The sequence below is a fragment of the Mastacembelus armatus genome, chromosome 9 (genome assembly GCF_900324485.2).
Source record: "Mastacembelus armatus chromosome 9, fMasArm1.2, whole genome shotgun sequence".
NCBI lineage: Eukaryota > Metazoa > Chordata > Actinopteri > Synbranchiformes > Mastacembelidae > Mastacembelus > Mastacembelus armatus.
In genome coordinates, this window is record NC_046641.1 from 13,507,369 (window position 1) to 13,526,527 (window position 19,159).

The 19,159-nt window shown below is 42.7% G+C and overlaps 1 protein-coding gene across 8 annotated transcripts in view; it reads right to left on the reverse strand.

Annotated features, from left to right (window-relative positions):
- Positions 1-19,159, reverse strand: part of LOC113139195 (membrane-associated phosphatidylinositol transfer protein 2) — a 41,653-nt gene that overhangs the window by 3,695 nt on the left and 18,799 nt on the right. For 5 of the 8 annotated variants that reach the window (XM_026322235.1, XM_026322237.1, XM_026322234.2 and 2 more), the window contains 23 exons: positions 16,186-16,400; positions 15,316-15,437; positions 14,622-14,855; positions 14,136-14,471; positions 12,367-12,462; positions 10,175-10,279; positions 10,023-10,087; positions 8,811-9,046; positions 8,383-8,572; positions 7,957-8,076; positions 7,573-7,787; positions 7,254-7,429; positions 6,793-6,963; positions 5,677-5,829; positions 3,753-3,917; positions 2,571-2,861; positions 1,893-2,041; positions 1,661-1,777; positions 1,336-1,452; positions 1,087-1,235; positions 804-953; positions 494-674; positions 144-272 (listed from right to left, as the gene is read on the reverse strand). In XM_026322235.1, the coding sequence (XP_026178020.1) occupies positions 144-272; positions 494-674; positions 804-953; positions 1,087-1,235; positions 1,336-1,452; positions 1,661-1,777; positions 1,893-2,041; positions 2,571-2,861; positions 3,753-3,917; positions 5,677-5,829; positions 6,793-6,963; positions 7,254-7,429; positions 7,573-7,787; positions 7,957-8,076; positions 8,383-8,572; positions 8,811-9,046; positions 10,023-10,087; positions 10,175-10,279; positions 12,367-12,462; positions 14,136-14,471; positions 14,622-14,855; positions 15,316-15,437; positions 16,186-16,400 (3,882 nt within the window). The remainder of the gene's footprint in view (positions 1-143; positions 273-493; positions 675-803; positions 954-1,086; positions 1,236-1,335; positions 1,453-1,660; positions 1,778-1,892; positions 2,042-2,570; positions 2,862-3,752; positions 3,918-5,676; positions 5,830-6,792; positions 6,964-7,253; positions 7,430-7,572; positions 7,788-7,956; positions 8,077-8,382; positions 8,573-8,810; positions 9,047-10,022; positions 10,088-10,174; positions 10,280-12,366; positions 12,463-14,135; positions 14,472-14,621; positions 14,856-15,315; positions 15,438-16,185; positions 16,401-19,159) is intronic. The other 3 variants (XM_026322239.2, XM_026322238.2, XM_026322240.2) reach the window with 3 other exon arrangements.

Sequence of the window (19,159 nt, forward strand, 5' to 3'; positions counted from 1 at the left end):
GGAATTATATTATATGAAGTTGGAGTGCAGAGCCAGATCTGTGTCACATAATGTCCTTTAGGAATCTTAGCAATCAACATGATGATGGACTATTCACTTAATGAGATTTTCTGCCAAGTTGTGTATAAAATTAACAAATATACCTGACACTGGTGCTGCATCTTCTTGGAAGGTCTACCAACAATGTATATTTGGGAAGCAGGGAGGCCGATTGAGGTGTAGACTGAAATGTCTTTGGTTGATCCGTAGCCAGCGAAAATCTTCATGTGAGCCTGGAAACAAGCAAATGAAGAAGAGAAGAGAACTGTTCGGCACTGGAATTTTCTTTTCAACTGGGAAAATCATTTTCACATCAGCGTTTCTGTTTTTGTTTTCACCTCTAATTTATTCCACAAAGATTCAGACTACACATACAGAAATTACAGTACTAAAAAAAAAAAAAAAAAAAACTCTACATAGATCCCTCTCTAGCCTCAGCTCCTTGAAATCTGACCTCTGTTAGGGACTTGAGAAAGTTGGCCTTGTGTCTGAGCGGGTCATGTACCAAACCGTCACAGAAGGAAACAATGCCATGAGGGAAGTTGTGCTGAGACAACCAAGCCACCACCCGCTGCTTCTGCATGTCTGGACGTCCTGTCACGTAGATGATCAAATAACCTAAATCCTGCCAGTGCCTGCAGTGAGGAGCAAAGGAATACACAGTATCTCGGAGAGTTAATTACAGTTTTAGGTAAATATAATTAACAACCACATGCCAGTGTACTGTGATCTGTAAGACAGAAAACAGGCAAAGAGCTAGGTACCTGACAACATCCACAGCTCCTGCTCGTACTTTGGGGTCACTGCCCATGATTGAGACACTGGCAGCAAAAGACCCATCAATGCTGAATACCACAAACTCTGTGCCTCGTGGAATAACTGTCAGGTAGCTGTCTGCAAACGTGTGGTCACCCCTGTGGAATGAAAAAAACAGCTGAGAGTCAGAACATGGGACAAACAAAAAGTTTCTTTCTAGTTATTCACCTAAAGCACAGCAAAACACAACAACAAACTGAGCTAAAAATAAAACCTAAGCCTTATAACCACCTGACAACCATTTTAACTGGGTAGACTCCGATGCCCAGACGCTTGTCCTCTGGGATGACAAAAGACACGCGGCCGCTACTGTTGGTCACCTCTGTACTGAAGTACACCCATTCTCCTGAAGGGGGCTGGGTCATGATGTGCAGGTCAACCTACACAGAAATTACAACACAGAATAAACAGCACAAATTATATAAGCAGCACTGACATCAGTCTGTGTGCTGCTTTATGTAATGACAAAAGACAGTTTACCTTCTCCCCTGCCAAAGTGACCATGTCCAGAGGGCCGTACATGAAGCGCCCTGTCACGACCTGCTGGCTGTCTTCAGTAAACACGGCATCATTCACCCGGTGGTTGGCAGTCACATTCTGTCCGGGGAGTGAAACAAAGATACATGGCTTTGTCTATTTAACTGAACAACAAGCAACAATTCTCTTTTCAAGATTTTTGTTGCAGTCAGGAACTTATAAAATAGAATAAATGAAAATTTGATTCGATTACATAAAAAAGTTAAATGCCAGATTTGAACTCAAGATGCTGTGATTAGATGGTCTATTTTCTATCTCTGATACCTACCCTGATCTTCACATGAGTCCTCTTGCGGAGCCACTTCTCTCGAGGTTTGGAAGGAGTGAATTCAGATACTTCTTTCCCATCGAGCTCCAGGATGCTGGAGTTTTCATGTCTCATGACCTACAGGGGACAATTTGAGTCACTCATCCTCAGTATCTGTGCAGAGGACTTCAAGTCTGTAGGACACATGTTTATCATTTTGTAAAGAAAGGTAGGTATTACAATGTTGACTCACCTGTCTCAGAAGAAAAGACACAACATCGGTGGACTCCCAGTATGACGCGTGGAAGAGGTGTGGTAAAGCCACTGTGGGAAAAGCGGTCAGCGCATCGGGGCAGTATAGGGCAAAGTCCAGCCGCTTTGTGCCCCACCAACGGGCTGCTACTGTGATAGGAACGGAGTGAATAGTGTGCACAGGTGTAAGACTAAACTGTAAGAGTCAGCGTGAGGTATGCAATGCCACGTGCAGGTGCAACACTCCAGGAGCTAAGGCTAAAAGATGACACTGGTCCCAGAAGTGCTACAGGAGGGAAAGGAAGGAATTTATCATTGTTATTAACCGGAAAATCAAATGCTGGAATTGAAGTACAGAAAGAAGAACAAGAAAGTTAGAATTTGTAGGTGATTACATGAGCCAATGAGGATGGTTATTCATGTTAGTATAGGCATGAAAAAAGATGGATTTGGGGGAAAAGTGGCAAGATCTGGATGTATACTCTCTCCCACATCAGTGAAAGTGATTGCCTTGAATCTTAATTTACTCTTGAAAAAACACAGGAAGGGAAAAGAGGCTTTCCGAAAAAGCAGCAAAAAACTAGAAACTAATTTGGATTGTGAGGCAGTATAGAAGAGTACACAGAAAAGACCTGTAGTGTCACCCTGAGTTCAATAGGCCCCTCCCTTGGAAAAATACCTTGCTCCACTTCAGCCTGGGAGTCCAGTGAGACCAGATCAGATATAGCACAGTCCAGCCCCGCTGAAGGGCAGTTCTCGTACTGGCCAGTGGGACTTAGACCTTCACTAGTGTCTGCCTCACCGTCCAGCTCTGCCACTACACCTGCGTCAGGAGATCCTGTGGCCTGGCCAGCCTCTGCTTTCTTACGGGACTTAGGAGGACTTTTCAGGAAGAATTTGTTTTGTGATGACAGGGCGAGTTGTGACAAAAGGCTGAACTTTTTGGATTGATTAATTTGGCATGATTTTGCTATGAGGAGAAAACAAAGAGAAAAAAACAAAAAGACATGAACGGATGCTTGGTGTTATGTGAGAGGTTGTGACAGTTTCAACGGCTCGATGAGTGATGGTGGGATGCAGTGTCAATAAAATAAACAGTCGATATCAAATCTGAAAAACAAAAATAGTCAGTCAAGATAGCATGGTCGTTAAGGCTCTTCTGATGTTCTGGGGTTGCAGGAGAAAAAATATGACATGATTAGTTAATGTGCATCTCCAGGGCTCTGCTGTAGGTGCTAAGACTGTGGTGTTTAGAAAACTAATGAGAAGAACAAGTGAAAGTCCTGGTAACAAAAGTGACAGAGTGAAGGAGGTGAGGACAATCACACAAACAGGAAACAGAGCACTGTCATCTCAGCCAACATTGCAATAGGGAGAGGACAATGCAGGAATGGCTGAACAGGGCAGGTGTCTACATGCATTGCAACATTAGATAAATGCAGCACTCGTTCGTCGCATTTACATTTAGACAGTGGATAAAAATAAGACAGACAGTGGAAAGTGGCACTAAGCTTGCTCAACTTCACGACTCTGCTTGGGACTTTGAATTTCCAAAGGAGATGGACAACAATGTGTACGAGTCTCCCTACAATGCAGGGGTTAAGCCTGGCTATGCAGAAATATCAAAAGGAAAGGGGTTTTCATGTCTACCTGGGTGACTGGACTGCTCCAGCTGGAGTGCAGGGTGTGTGTAGAGTCAGAGTAATGGGGGTTGAGAGAGGGAGGAGAGTTAGAAAAACTAGACAGAAAAACAGCAAAAAACTGGACTAAAAGAAAGAGGAGGAGGAAAAAACTAGAACCTGTGTCGGTGTGAGTGGAAGGAAGAGAGAAAGAGAGACTGGTTGGTATTGAGAACACTTACTGTTGGCTATGTTGGTGGCAGTGTAACTGTCTGCCATTCCTGACACCTGGCTGGCAATGCTGACCTCACTGGCCCTCCGCTGGCCCCGGGAGAGGGGGCCCGTTACGGGGGATGAGGGGTACGAACTGTCCATGAAGACACCACCATGAGACTGAACAACATCCGCTATTGAGCCGAAACAAGGAGATCCCATTAGACAGAGACACGAGTAAGGGGAACTCACAGTGAAGGGGGAGGGAGATATGGTTTAGGGCAGCAGGAGAAATGTGACAGAAGGCACCACGGTTTCCATAGGACACGTGAAACCACGAGGCCAACCAAGTGGAAACACGAGTGTATGAATACATAAAACACTTAGTGAATATGAAACCACAAATATCCACATATGTCACAGTAACATCCATGTGTTAGTATTTCTTAATAAGGCAATTTATCTTATAGCTTGTCCATTGTCTTTGTTGGCATAATGAATTATGGACATTTTATAAAATCAGAAGACCTTCTTAAGGAAAAACAGTATATTGAGGAAATATAGACAGAGATGATAATGGTAAATTTTGCAAATTTACTTTACACAAACCTTTCCATTATATTTGTGAAACTAACATCCATCCATCATCTATACCCACTTATTCCTTAACCAGGGTCACGGGGATCTGCTGGAGCCTATCCCAGCTCTCTTTGGTCTGAAAGGCAGGGGTGCACCCTGGACAGGTCACCAGTCCATCACAGGGCCACATAGAGACAAACACACTCACACTCACTCCTATGGGCAATTTAGAGTCACCAATCAGCCTGACATACATGTTTTTGGACTGTGGGAGGAAACTGGAGTACCTGGAGAAAACCCACACAAGCACAGGGAGAACATGCAAACTCCACACAGAGGACGGGTTGCGAACCCAGGACCTTCATGCTGTGAGGCAACAGGGCTAACCACTCAGCCACCATGCTGCCCTGAAACTAACATCTCAAATCAAATCTAACTACCAACATGGCCAAACGTGAACATTTTCATTTTTATTTACTGTGATTAAATGTTAATTTTAAGAGAGTGGCACTGAGGAGAAAAAAAGCTCAATTCGATGAAGCACTGTAAAGTCCCAAAAGCCAATGATGAAACGTGATCCTCGAGTGGAAACAATATTTGGATTGGCCACAGGAAGATATCACCGCATAAACGTGGAAACTGTGTGCCACAGCCTGCAGGTCTGCTGTGCAGAAAAGCATTTAGGTTAATAAATCTACCATCAATACATCATACTTAAATAATCAACTATGTTTTCACTGCTATTGTTCATAGATTTCACAAGGCACCATCTCAATTTGGAGACACAGTTTAATCCTTTAAAGAAACTGTGCTGTGTAAGCAGAGACTTCAAAACATGTCTCTGAAACACAGGTGATAGTAGAAAAACCCTCAGCTGACATCAGTAATCTGATATTGTCAAAATGATGACACTAAAATTCAGTTTAGAAACCACAACACAAACACAAAAGCTTGCATCCTCAAAAGACGAACATGACATGACTGTATGATGACAACCACTGAAAGAAACACTGCATGAGATGCTTATCAGATTTCAGTAATTCCATGGCAAGTTGTCACAATTTATTATCATTTCTATTTTAAAACCAGAAGTTCTTAATCAAAAATAAATCAACCAGTGAATTACACATATACAGAATAATTTTGGTGGAAGACTGGTGTTTAGTACTTGCACTGGTCTGCCAGTGTATCTGCGGGTGTGGAGGAACATGCCTGCAGCTATTGTGTCTTTAAACAACAGTCATGGAAATACTCAAAGAGTACACGTGGTAGATACAAATCTAAGCATCTTGGATGTGACAGCACAGCGTGACAGAAAGACACTGAATGAATGGAGGTGAGGACAGATGCGGGTGAATGGGAGAGGCTACACACACTCCATAGTGGTGGGTGTGGCTTTGAGGGAGCCCTCCTGCCAGTTTAGCACAGGCACAGGGATGCAGGTCTCACTGATGGTCTCCTGACAACGAAGGAACAGAGGAGGCCCACTGTCAAGTAGCAGCTGAGCGTTGCTCTGGACTGTCTCCACTACAGAGGGAGGTGGAGAGATAGAAGGGGCAGAGGATGGGGGGAGGAGGAGGTGGGGGGGGGGGGGGGTTGGAGATAGAGAACCAGGTATGCAGATATGGGGACAGGAGGCCAAAAGAGGAAGAAGGAAAGAAGACAAGGAAGACACAAAAACATATGAAGCAAGAACAGCTGAACATGAGACAAGAAAGCAGAGTCAACCCAGAGTGGAGGCCACTACTTCTGAACCACAGCTTTTCCTCAGTCACACACAGTCATATCACAAGGATCGCAAATGCCATAAGATGTGCTAGCTGTACGATAATTTGTACTGTCTTTACTTAAAAGTGACAGTAATCACTTTGAGGACTCTGACACCTCAAAGCCAGGACCTGAAGTCAATGCTGCCATGAAGCCTAGAAATGCCTTCATGTCTATTGCCCCTCTCATCACTCTTTAATAAACTGTCCAGCTACTTCAACCTACTTATTAGTTACCTACTAATTTCTGAATCCTTGTATTGGAGAATCAAACATATCAAAATCATACATGTACAAAAAGGGAATGGTGAGGCTCTAAGGGTTACTCCACTATAATGTCCAGTCCAAACAGAAACCACCAGCAGGACTATGACCACATTTAGATGAGTAAACTGCTTCACAAAGGACGCTGAAGCACAAACAGCAGAAAAATGTTCAATTTTTCTTTGAGACAATGTTTACTCTGTGTGTGATGCAATGCATAATGTGCTACTAAGACGTGTTGTCTATGGCATGCATACATGAGAAACGGGAGAAGTGACAGTCAGTCTGTAGTGTCAGCTGATCGATCATAAGTTAAAAGGAAAAATTAAAGTCATTCGGTTTCAGGGAAATTTGCATTTGTGTTTGTGCATGAGATTCCAAGGTAGAACTACATAAATTATCCCAGACGGTAATTCAAAATTTAAGTTACAATTAAACAATAATAGTGCAGAGGGCTCACCCAGCAGGGCAGAGTTTCCATCTCCCAGTGGAAAGCGTTGGTAACGGGGCACGTTGAAGGGAGGCAGGAGGTGAAATTTCTTCTCCAGTAGAGGCTCCAGGCGGGAGGCAGAGGGATCGGCTGGATGAAACAAGTTATAGACCTGCTGACAGGCAGGCCGCAACTGGGCCACTAGGGGGAGAAAGTGAACCGGAGACATTAGAGAGGAGAAGGGAAGAACCCAAGGAAGGAGGTTTGGATGGAAATGTGGTCGTAAAAAAAAAAAAACATTCCTTTAGATGTTTTCTCTCAAATAGACAAGGTCTTCTAGCATTGAAGCAAATGCTTATATTTTTATTATAATTGTTATGACATATACAATTGAAGCTAAAGCTTGAACTAAACCTTTTGTACTTTTTTTAAAACCGGAAAGTTGACCTGTTATTTTGCTATAACAGAAACACTTGTACAAAGTAGCTTACCATCCAGCACAGGAATGACAGTCTTTCTCAGGGCGAGTACTAGCCCCAGTGGAGAGCCGAACAGGAAAAAGTCAGACACCTCAAAGTCAAACTTCCCCAGGGAGCCTCCATCCAACATGGTGCTGCTGCTCGACCTGCGTGAGACTCCATCGTTCCGCAAGACACTGGAGTGTAAACTGGAACCACACCACAGTCAATTTTCTCATGTTGAACTAAAAATAAATTACATCCTGAAAATTATACGTGAAACCTTTTTTTTTTTTTTTTTTAAATCTCATGGTTAATGATTTTTTTTTTTGTCATTACACACATGACACACCTGGACAGGAAGGCCTGGTGTTGTTTTATTGTGTCCAGTTCGTAGGTGGAGGAGTCACTTCTCTTGCGTGGCAGCTGTCTCCTGGTGTCGTCTCCTGCACTGGCACGAGGGATGTCGATGTTACTGCGACTGAGGTGACGGGTGCTCTCCAGGGTTGGAGAAGCAGAACCGTGTCCACTGTTGATAATAATGCCCGGAGAGAGGAGGTCTTGGTCCTGTAGGGGCCATTCAGAAAAATTTGTGAGCAAAACACACAGCACCAGAAAATGTTTATAAATGATCTTAAAAAAGTGTATTAGTTAATTTATTAGTTCTTTAGGTCTTTTTTGTGATAAAAATAATATTTTACCATATGAAATAAGCACACTAAATGTAGTCTCTTACCTGCACGCTGACAATACTGCCCCTGCGACTGCTATTCTGGCTTTCGTTGACTGTCTGATTGCTGCTGCACAGAGCGTCAAACCCCAAGATACCTCCAACACAGTCCCCAATGAGGCATACCTGGACAGGTCCAACATCAGAAATAATATTTTGCGTCATGCATGATGCACCTTCTCCACCACAGTTCAATAACCAAAAAGTGGATGTTAATATAGAAAAAAAAAATATATATATATATATTATATTGTTAAAAAGGTGTATGCCAACTATTACAGAATCAACACTGTTTAACTTGTGTTGTAATATTCTGTATTCTAACATAATTAGTATGTGCATATGTCTTTGAGAACAAAACACAAAAAGCTCCAAATAACAACCAAACACTATTATATGAGAATTCTGATCAGGTCTCAGAGTGTAACCAACCTGGCCGGAGAAGGCTGCTCCATCCAAAGACTTCATGAAGTCTCCATACACCTGGTTGGCTCTGGCGATTACGGTGGCTACTGCCTCCTGGTACTGTGGAGCAGAGGTGGCCAGGAGGGGCAGAGCTGCCAGTGGGATGTGGTCCTGGCTGCTGGACAAACAACCCTCATCGTAGCTGTAGGGGCTCAGGCTACCGCAAAAGACAAAAACAGAGAAAATCAAAAGATGAATGTAAGTTAAAGTCCAAGACAACCACAGAAGACTTTGAGGAAATAAACACAGGAAGAAAGGGGGCAACAGTCATGAGCTGCACCTGGACCTTTTCCATTATAAGCAAGCGGCAGTCACAGCCATTAAACAGAAACCTGCAGTCATTATGCAAAACGCTTGTAGCCTGCAGAAAAACGTGTGCATGTGTGTCCTCTTACTTGGACACCAGGGAGAAAGCCTCAGCACAGATGGCAGGGCAGGGTACCAAGCGGATGGCGATGCGTCCCAGCGCAGCAGGGTAGTGAACACGCATGACTGTGTCAAAAGCCGTACTAATCGTGTTGACGTCGGCCTGCTTGCTGTTCTGGTCCCCTCCGCCTGTATCCAGGATATTCCCTCCATGCAGGACTAAGATCAGCACATGGATCTTGGAAGGCTGCTGGGACAAGCTCTCCTGAGAAAAGCAATTTAATAAAAGGGTGGTGGATGGGAACAGTGAGGAACAGCTTTAGGACAATGTTCAACAGGTAGTTTATTTACTTATAAAATCACCCCTTTTATTAGCACAGCACAGCATGCTTACTGACTGGGGAAAGAAATCACAGATAAGGAATAATGGCTCTGAATATGGGCATCAAACACATTTATCAGATTACTGGTTTGGCTTTCCATCGCTTCAAACATGGACCACACAACAAATTCTTTTTCACAACCATAGACAGACAGAGAACTATAGAGGGAAATGTAACGGAGCCAACCTACACTGCACCTGGACAACTGTTCAACTAACAGCAGATGATGACAATGCTTCCTGGAGACAAATCACATTAAAGGGAATAGCACAATGTGTAGTTTTGTAATTTGTCCGATCCAAAACTTCACATTTTCATAGAAGCACTGTATGTACACTCACAGCTGAAAGTACATGAGAGTTGAACAGAGGTTGGCGACGCTGGGGAGTACAAATGGTTTTGGGCAACGGCAGGGAGAAGGGGCAGGGGCAGGGGCAGTATTGGGATTGTTCAGGAGGATCAGAGGTCTCTGTGGAGCTGCTGCAGCTGGGGGCCAAAATGTTTACTTACTGACTGATGCCTTGTTACCATGATGGTGGGAATGGGAGAACTATCGGCTTGGCCACTAACAGAGCCACGCATCTGAACACAAGAGGACACAGATGCTCAGGGACAAACAGCCCTTCCCCCTATCCGGAGTAAAGCCTCATATGAAACACTACATCTGTGCACAGCAAAAGGTGAATTAAATTGAAAAACAAAAAAAAAAACAAAGGAAAATAATAATAATAATAATTATTTGTTTAACAAAAGCTCTGGGTCCTGAAGGATATTTCCTGTAAAAGGAATTATTTGTTGCAGACATGGTTCAGCATCAGAGAAGACTGATCATGAGCATGTTTTGTTTGATACACATACCTCATCTAGTCTTTCCTCACTGGTTGCTCTTTCATAATCCACGGTCATTTCCTTGAACAGCTCACCTAAAAACACACACACACACACATTCTTAACATCTAGTTTTACAACAGTGTGACTGTATGGTGAGGTGCTCATGGTCTTCATCATACCGGTATTTTCCTCTGTGTCTGCAGCTTCAATCTTGTCCATGAGGTCATTGGAGTTCCACTTGGTGATTTCCTTCGGGAAGACCTCCTCACCATCTGAGAGATCCTCTGCAGGGGCGACACGAGATTAATCATCACCAACCAAACTGTATGCGTCATTTTGGGTTTACAAATTTTTCATTACACCAACAGTATAACTAATTATAGGTTTATAGAGATTAATGAGGGTCGATTACATTTGCTACGTCATTATTTGTTACATAATAAAACTGTTAATCAGCACGAAGGAAACTTGCCAAGCATTTTCACCAGATGCTGTCGAGTAAGTCACTAAATCAATATTTAATTATTCCATGTAACGTACGGTTCATTGTGGTGGCCATCAAATACATGTGAAGTATAACCTTTGTTCATCTATGGCTGATACATATGTGTTATCTGCTATCTCAAACAGGAGGTACATGTGTGCTGGTGGACACTGGTCTGTGGTAAAATTTTCCTAACATGATGAATGAAATATCCCTTTTTTGTTCCCCAATAGTCTTCATTTCTCAGAAGCAGGCAGTCACCCGCTGCTCACCTTAGTTTGTATTAGTGGAATAAATAAATTCTAGGATTTTATGTATAGATTTACAGCTACAGGAAGGAAATCCAATAAATGTCTTCTGTTATTGTTTGAGTTTATGAAAGATGATTATCCTGTACACAGTCCATCACAAAGTTTTTTTTATTTAATTGCTTATTCTGTGTTTCAGCTGCTTCAATTTATTTCATTTCTAAACCTTTCGAACAATCCGAGAGGTGCTTTCATTTCAAGGCTTTACCAAAATTTTCTTGTAGAAATGTAAACAACATTTTAATGCAGCTTCACTTGCAAGTTGTGTAGCAGTTAAATTATATAACTTTGTTGATTGTAGAATATTCATTTGATTGATTGTGTGTTTTGATGAATCAGTCCTGCAATACAGGCATGATAAAACAATAAAGTATCATTATTATATTATGAATTTAATACCTTGGAAAACCACGCACATGGGTTTACCAGCAAGTGTGCTATATACTGTTTGATGAGATTACTAAAGCTTTCCTTTATTCATCTGCACAAAAAAGATGTCTCCGCCACACAGAAAAGGGGAATACAACGTTTAAAAATAAACTCAGACATGCATCTCAGGCATTTATGATAGATGATTACTCCAAGATGACCATAACCACAAACTAACTTTAAAGAAATCTAATATCAAAGGCAATCTGAGCCAAGGCAGCCTGTTTCTAAATGTGTTTACCTGCATCATGTGATTTAATAAAGCACCAGAGATCATGCTTGTGTTCACATACTCTGTATCTCAAGTTGATTTGACACATTAGCTTCAGGTATTTACCACAATTAAATAACTGCTGATTTCATGAGGTTGTCGCTGGAGTGTAGGAACATCGGTAAATTTAACTGAACTGAACTGGACACTGCAGCAGCACAGCAGCAATCACTGTATGGAGTATCAGAGTGAAGGCTATGTACACAAATTTATGATTATGCAGTCATAACCTTAATTAATTAAATTGAAATAACATAATGTGCTTTAAATAATTCATTAAACATTAATATTGCAGTACATAATAAATTTTGGGATGTCAACAATTCACTTACTCCTAATATCATGGACAGACACTTGGCACATGCACAAATTGATTCCTGTAATCATGACTGAACGTTTGGAGACAATTCCCCCTCATAAACACTGGTGGATTATAGTGGCTGTGTGTGTTGGGGGGGGGGACGACTGTGTGGAAACAAAATGATGATGCAGGGGCTAGAGGGTATTGGTGAATGTATGACTGGTGGACAGAGCCGATTTCGATGTCTCAACTTGACGTCGGGATGAGACACCTGGCCCATATCCTTGGCCAAACTCATCCCAGCAAGGAGCGTGGATTTTGCACCACTATCCACTTAATTCAGCTGCAGCCTCAAAGTATGCTGGGTATCTGGGAAGCTTAAGAACTGATCTGTGGTTAAAGAGACGCATGCAGAGTGAGGGGAGAAGGGAGCACATGGGTTCTTTAAAAACTGAACACAATAAGCATTTGGGTCTTTAATTTAAAATCAAATGGTTAAGAAGAAGAAGAAGTACTTTATTAATCTCCAAGGGGAAATTCAATTGTTACAGCAGTTATTCTAATTTAAAGTTAGTTACCATGGGCATCGAAAAACTCCTCGTCTGAGCTGTCGTCTGAGTCTCGCGCTATGCTCTGCATCCTCCACTCTGAGAGGCTGTGACGTGATGGGCTCACTGAAAAACCACAGATGAACAAAAAATTCACTGTTATTTTGGGACATGTGTTTCAGCCTCTCTCTTTCCCTTTTTAAACACACACACATACACTCTACGACAAAGAAATATTGCACAATCTCCCCCGGCCCACACATACACAGTGTTATATAAACATGCAACAGTCTCTGTGGTACATTACTTCATCACAGATGGACTGCTTGGTGGTCAGGGGGGGTGTGAAAAGTGAAGCCCAATGTAACACAGACAAGCTACAAGCACACCAAAAACTAAACGCCAGCTGATAAAAATGGCGATACTAAAAGCAGGCCCTGTCTATCACGTGTCTTCAGTCTATGCCTCATATATCATTAGTGCTGAGGAAGAAGGGGCATCTCTGTGAGGGGCAAGCTGGTGAGAGGGGCACAGCTGTAGCTGTCAGCAAAGAGAGGGAAACAGCAGTGGTGGTGGGGAGGGTCACTGAGAAGCGTCAGCCTCTTCTGGTCTGTGATGTCAGCACTGCTGCTAAAAATAGTCCAGGAGAGAACCACAGGGGGGAGTTACGGGGGTGAAAACAAGGCACGCTGAATGAGAATCAGGGTCCAGGTGGTAGCTACAGTGAGTGCTACCTCAGGGTACAAGCGACACTGAAGATGGGTGTGTTCGAACATGTGGCTGGTGATTGTGGATTGTGAAGTGGTGAAAATTTCTGCTCAAAATAATAATAATAGTACATCAAATTGGAGGCACACATTAAAAACATTCCTATTAGCATCAGGTGCCAAACAGAAAAGCAAACTGTGATTACAAAAGCAGAGTGTGCATACTAAAAAGCTGCTTTCAAGGCATCTGACTTTATTAACACCAACTGAACAAGCTGAGCTCAGAGCTCTTCACTAGACTGATTCATTCAGCTTGAGAGCTAGTGGCAGCATGTACACCTCTGTGCAGCTGAACCACAAAATGCAAAGCAGTGTCTTTTGTATAGAAAATGTCTGGTATAATGTACTGGGCTTTCACCACAACTGAGTACAGAGTTTGGAAAATAAGGTAACTGCATTATGTTGTCCTGGTATTTTTTACTTAGCCATTTACTGTATATCTTTGAAGTTTTTAAACTGCATCTTCATTAAGAAGACCACTCTGGTTAACTGTATATGGCTTAATGGTGGGTGATTTTGTTGTTTTCAAAATAAACATTACTACTGCAGTAATAACTTTTCATGGCTACTGTTCAAGCCTTTAAGGGGTAGTGTCTGTCTGATACTCAAAATACTCTTTTTTTTGGGAAGCTTATCACTTTGGAAAGAAAATCATCAGATATAGAGAAAGCAAAGTGCTACACTGGCTTTGCACAAGCTTGACCTTGTTACTAGCTTCCCCTGCGGACAGGTTTCAGATACCACAGCTGGCTGTATTTACTTATGGAACAATTTCATTTTGTTGTGACTATAAGGCGGAAAGTGTGACAGACTGAATAAATAGGGATGAGGTATAAATATAGATGTGATAATGTGTAACAGTAGGACTATGTCCATAGTCATTGTAAAAAAAAAAAAAAAAGAATGGAAAAACTGCAGAAATAAGCAATGCAAAACAAATGAAGGTTGCTCTGACACCATCAGTACCAGGCTCACACAATGTCATGCACACAGGTGATACAGGTGAAAATGTGAGGGTGGTGTGCTTCTCACCTCCTCTCTTGGATGAGCGGGATGAACGGGAGGAGGTGGACCACTGCTTGGTGAGTACACCCCTTGGCTGGAGGGTGTCTCCACCTGAGCTGACCACCACCTCCTCAGCTTCAATGGAGCTGATTGCCTCTTTAACCTCTTGGTCTTTGTCTGGAGATGGAGCACCTCCGTTGGCCTCTGTGGCCTCCTCTGCCTGGCTGAACTGGGCCATTTTCGTAGCCAGGGCCAGCTGAGTTTCCAGCTCCAGCTCCCTGATGTCTTCCATGGTCAGACCGTACCACTCATCCTGCCAGCACCAGGCCTGCCGGTGGGCGCGCACCATCACCTTTCTCAGTCCTAGAGAAAGACAATGGACGATAACACACATCAAACAGTGACATTTTTAAGACTTATACACTCAAGACATAAATGTAATAACACTGATCTCATACCATAAGTAAAAGTAAATACCACATCACATGAAAGACACAGTGACCGTTTACTCACCGACGTCATGAATGAAGCGCTCAATCTTTGACTGCATGCCCCAGTAGCGGAACTCCACTTTGCACAGTTTATAGGCACACATGATGGGGGTCTTCCCCAGGTTATTCTTGTACTCTTCTATCCAGTCGTCCTGCAGAGGACCCCTCTGGGTCTTGACTGATTTGAAAAGCCTTGGGTCCTCCTCTGCTTTGTACTCATGAGGGGGGATGGGATCTGTCACTATGTCAATTGGGTCTGTCAAAGATGATTTGTAAACAAAAAGCAATGACTAACAAAGCCAGTTTTTTTATTGTTATGCACATGTAATTCTGCATATTCGGTTTAATTTCAGTATCTTTAATGATAAACTGCAAATGCGTTTTCAGGCTGACAAACAAATAATGAGGGATTTATCTAGGTTACTGCATGCCTGACCATTTATTTTTGAGCGCAGTACCATCCAACTACCACTAGTGGGCCTGACCTGCTGCTTATGTTAGGGGAAAAAAGTGGACAGACACCATCAGGTGAGAATCTAATACTGACCAGGCACCATAACTAAGTACTTTAAGATAAGCTCACTGTTTACTCTAATAGTTCTCTGATATAGTCAAGCACAGTACAGCGTTGGGTTTGTTATGTAGTTTACTTTCAAAGTTTCAGTTAAAGATTTGAGCTGCTGTAATGGTTAAGGATTAATGCCACATGATCTTACCAATACTACGCTGCCTCTTCTCTGCTGCAGACATGTTGAAGACATCTCCTTGATTGCCTGTGTCGGGTTTGTAGTAGGTCTCAATGTCAATGGAGAACTTCTCAACAAAAGGACAAGTGTATCTGAAGGACAAAAGGCCACTGAATTAAATAAAAACATACAGACAGATGCCCCAAACAAAGCACAACTGCATTATGGAGTTCATGAGACTCACATTTCAACTAAATGGCTCCAGATCTGAACTGTTTCATTAAGAGTTACAACACCCTCTCAGTGCTGAGGATAGAAGATGTGTGAGCCATGCCCATCTGTTCTATCTGAGGTGTCTGCAGCAAAGCTGTCACTGGCTGAATAGATGTGTCAACAGGCACTTGCAATATATCAATTACCTGACAGCATAGTCAAGGGCACATCTCCTTTCAACACCTTCACATCTCTGTTTGTCAGGTCCCACACAGACAAACAGACTGACACCCTGAGAATGACGGGCCATCAACATTTAACAGCCTGGGAAAGCTGCTGGCCACCCGCAGATCTGATCTGTATCAGATTCTCAAAACTTCTGAGACGTCTTTATTTTCTCTTGGCTGTTACTAAGGGAGACAGCAGCTAGAACAGGACTTCAGACTAGGTATCATCAAACTCAACACTCAACATGGAATTTTATACATACAAAATGCAGGGTTTTAATTATTATCTAGGTGAACTTTCAACCTACGGCAATTAGACACACACAGAGTACAAAGGCATTTCTATGACTAAAATAATACTTTTCAAATTTTTGCACAGCCTTTCCAGAGTAAAATGCACTCTTACTCTCACTGCTCTAGAGGGCTATGGAGGTGCCTTTCCTGCAGGAGAAAACCTCACCTGGTGCGGGTGTAAGGGTAGGCATTCCAGGACTCCTCTTCAACCCTCAGCGCTGCTTTGGGCAAGATGGAGCGGAACCAGCTGGGAATGTGCATGCCGATGTGGTAGACCTTGTGAGTGTACTGGCCAGTCCCACCAGGTCCATCCGTATAGGGCTTATTCTCTAGTATCTCTACCCCACTACCTTCACCACAGCTCTCCTCCCTGCTCTTTTTCTGAAAGAATAATATGAAATGAAGTTGAAGCAAGTTGGCGGCATGTTCATGTTTGCATATAAGTAGTGTACTGCAAGTAAAAATAACAACACAAATTTTCCTTCGATCAATATGATTCAGACTATGATGCAGTCAATGGAGTGAAACACACAACACCACACACCCCAAAATGAATTGCTTCCTCAAAGTCTGTCAGCTCTGAATTGCAAATCAGGAAGCCCAAAAAAACCAGCTCACTGAGCCACACCTTTCCCATATTTACATTCCAGGTGCACAGAGGAAGAGACGGTGGCGGAGCCTGAAGATGCAATTGAGTAGAATAACAGCTAGGTGACTCCAAGCTTTAAAGATATAGCAAGATGAAGATTTGTGACTGTTATGAAATCAGTGAAATGGAAAACCTAGGTAGCAGAGCATAGGTCAAGTACTGACAATATGAAAAACCACAGAGAGCAAGGAGCAAGGACCATAAATGTTAAGCGATTACCTTTATAGTATCCATCATATTTCTCTTATCAGTTGTTCTCCAGTCTTTCCATGCATTCAAAGCATATTCAACATAATATTTAGCGCAGTGCTGAAACAGATTTCTCCAACCAGTGAAGTGGAGAGAAGCGATCTAGGCAAGGAACTGAATCAGTGGAGTAGGGGAGGAGGACGCTGCCATGAGGCATCCAGCACTCCGGACCTCATTACCTCTGACAGGTCATTCATTAGCCACCCGCGCTGCTCTCAACAGCCCAGACACAGCTCCAAAGACACAGCACAGACGCCACAGCACCATCAAACTGGCCAGATACGAGACAGGAGCTCAGCGATGAAACATGGGGTAATTGATGTAAATGTCAAGTTTACAGTGTAATGTTCACCCCAACACACATTAAAACATATCTTTCCACTTACACAGAGCATTATCAGTTGGCTTTTCAGCTGTACTCATCTCAATTAGGTCAGGACACTATTGTGTGTACTATTATATATCATTATGTTTGGAAAGAGAAATTGCCAGAGAGCCTGTTACAAGCTCTTATCCAGCTGACCAAGAGACAGATTTCAAAAGGGGTAAAAGGGAAACTGAGGGGTTAGATAACAGCTTTAAAGATGAATGAATGCTGAATGTAATGTAAGACACCTAAAGGCATGAGGGGCTCTCATCTTCACCACTCTACTGTAAAATCCTTTTTGGCTCAGTACACAAAGTAGCCAGTGTGCTGTGAGTTCAACTCTTCTTGTTAAACCTTTGCCACATAGCTCTCTTTCTCTGACACCCACTGTTTTTTTTTGAACAACCCTTAATCCCTTACAAACTAAAGGCTATCACCAGGAAAGCTCATACCTCTGACAGGATGGGAGTCATATCCTGGTTTTTTCTTGCAATGATGTTAGTGAGGCATGTTTCCTGTTTGAGACGCTGCTTTTCACTTCACTCCGCAGATACAGTTGCTTAGTCAGAACATGATGGATGTGTGCAAATGAATGAGACACAGTGAGATCGCCTCATACTGAATTTTACACACTTTCTGCATTTGCTTCATACATTACTCCCAAATCCCTATGCAGTGATGATAAAGTTACAGTTAGCTGTGAAATAAAAAGGCACCATTGTCAGGGCAGTGGAAAGGAAGTGAGAGAAGAGGTGGGGTGGGGTAATGCCTGCTGAGGTGCAGAGCTGTCCTAAGGCCCTGACTTCATCTGTGAGGCTTACACCGGGGATAGATTGCAGGCAGGCAGGCAGGCCTACATGCTGCAGTTGCCCTGGTAACAAACAGCAATGAAGAGAGGGCATCCACAGACACCAGCAAAAATCCTGGTTTCTTCTCTGCTCAGAATCCAGCTCTCTCTTTTTTCCTTACACTCCCTCTCTCATTTCTTCCACTCCCTGCTTTGCAGAATCTCTTTTTATCCTCCATTTCCTCTTTTCATTCACTCGCTCTCTTGAACAAAACCTGACCACTGGCACGCTACTGATGTCATGGTTGCCATAGCGACGGAAGCCTCACAGCAATGAGGCTATGCAAAGAGGGTGAGGTCAGGGGGAAAGGTAACTATGGGTCAGTAATGTAAGAACTTCACTTCCTGTGATTTGGTTAATAAGAGTGCACATTTAAACAGCACATTTTCATATACTAAGACCGTGCAAACCTGCATGCACGTGCTTCGTGTCTCTGCATAATGTCCTTCTCTGACAAAACCTAGCATGCAGAGGAAGTGGGATCAGAGCAGGTCAAAACAAATACTGCAGCTATTAATAACCTTCCACAATACAACGTCGAGTACAGAAAAGCTGCCAAACCAAAAAAAAAAAAAAAGGAAAAAAGACCAGGTTTCTACAAGTGCATTGCAGCGACTACCTTGTGCTGTCTTGAAACCTCTGCTTGTTTTGGAGAACATCAGCTGTTACAGCCCAACTAGATTACCTGTCTTTTCGGTACAGAAAGGTAATTAATTACCTGCCTCCTTTAGTAAGGAGTATATAGGACAGAAAAGATTAACCATAATTTTCTCTTACGGAACAATATCGTATGTATAGACTTGTGTTGTAATCATCAAGCATTTGTTCCATTTCTGCAGACAAGAAAAAGAAATGACTTTGCAATGATGTCAGGTCACTACAACTAATATCCCCAGTTAGTATTCAGACATACTCAGGAAAACAAACTGCTTTGTTATTGTATACACAGAAAAGGAGGAGCCCTCTGAGGTAACACAGGTGTAGCTGTAGCTTGTGTTGCAGTAATATTATACGTGGGTGGTCATTT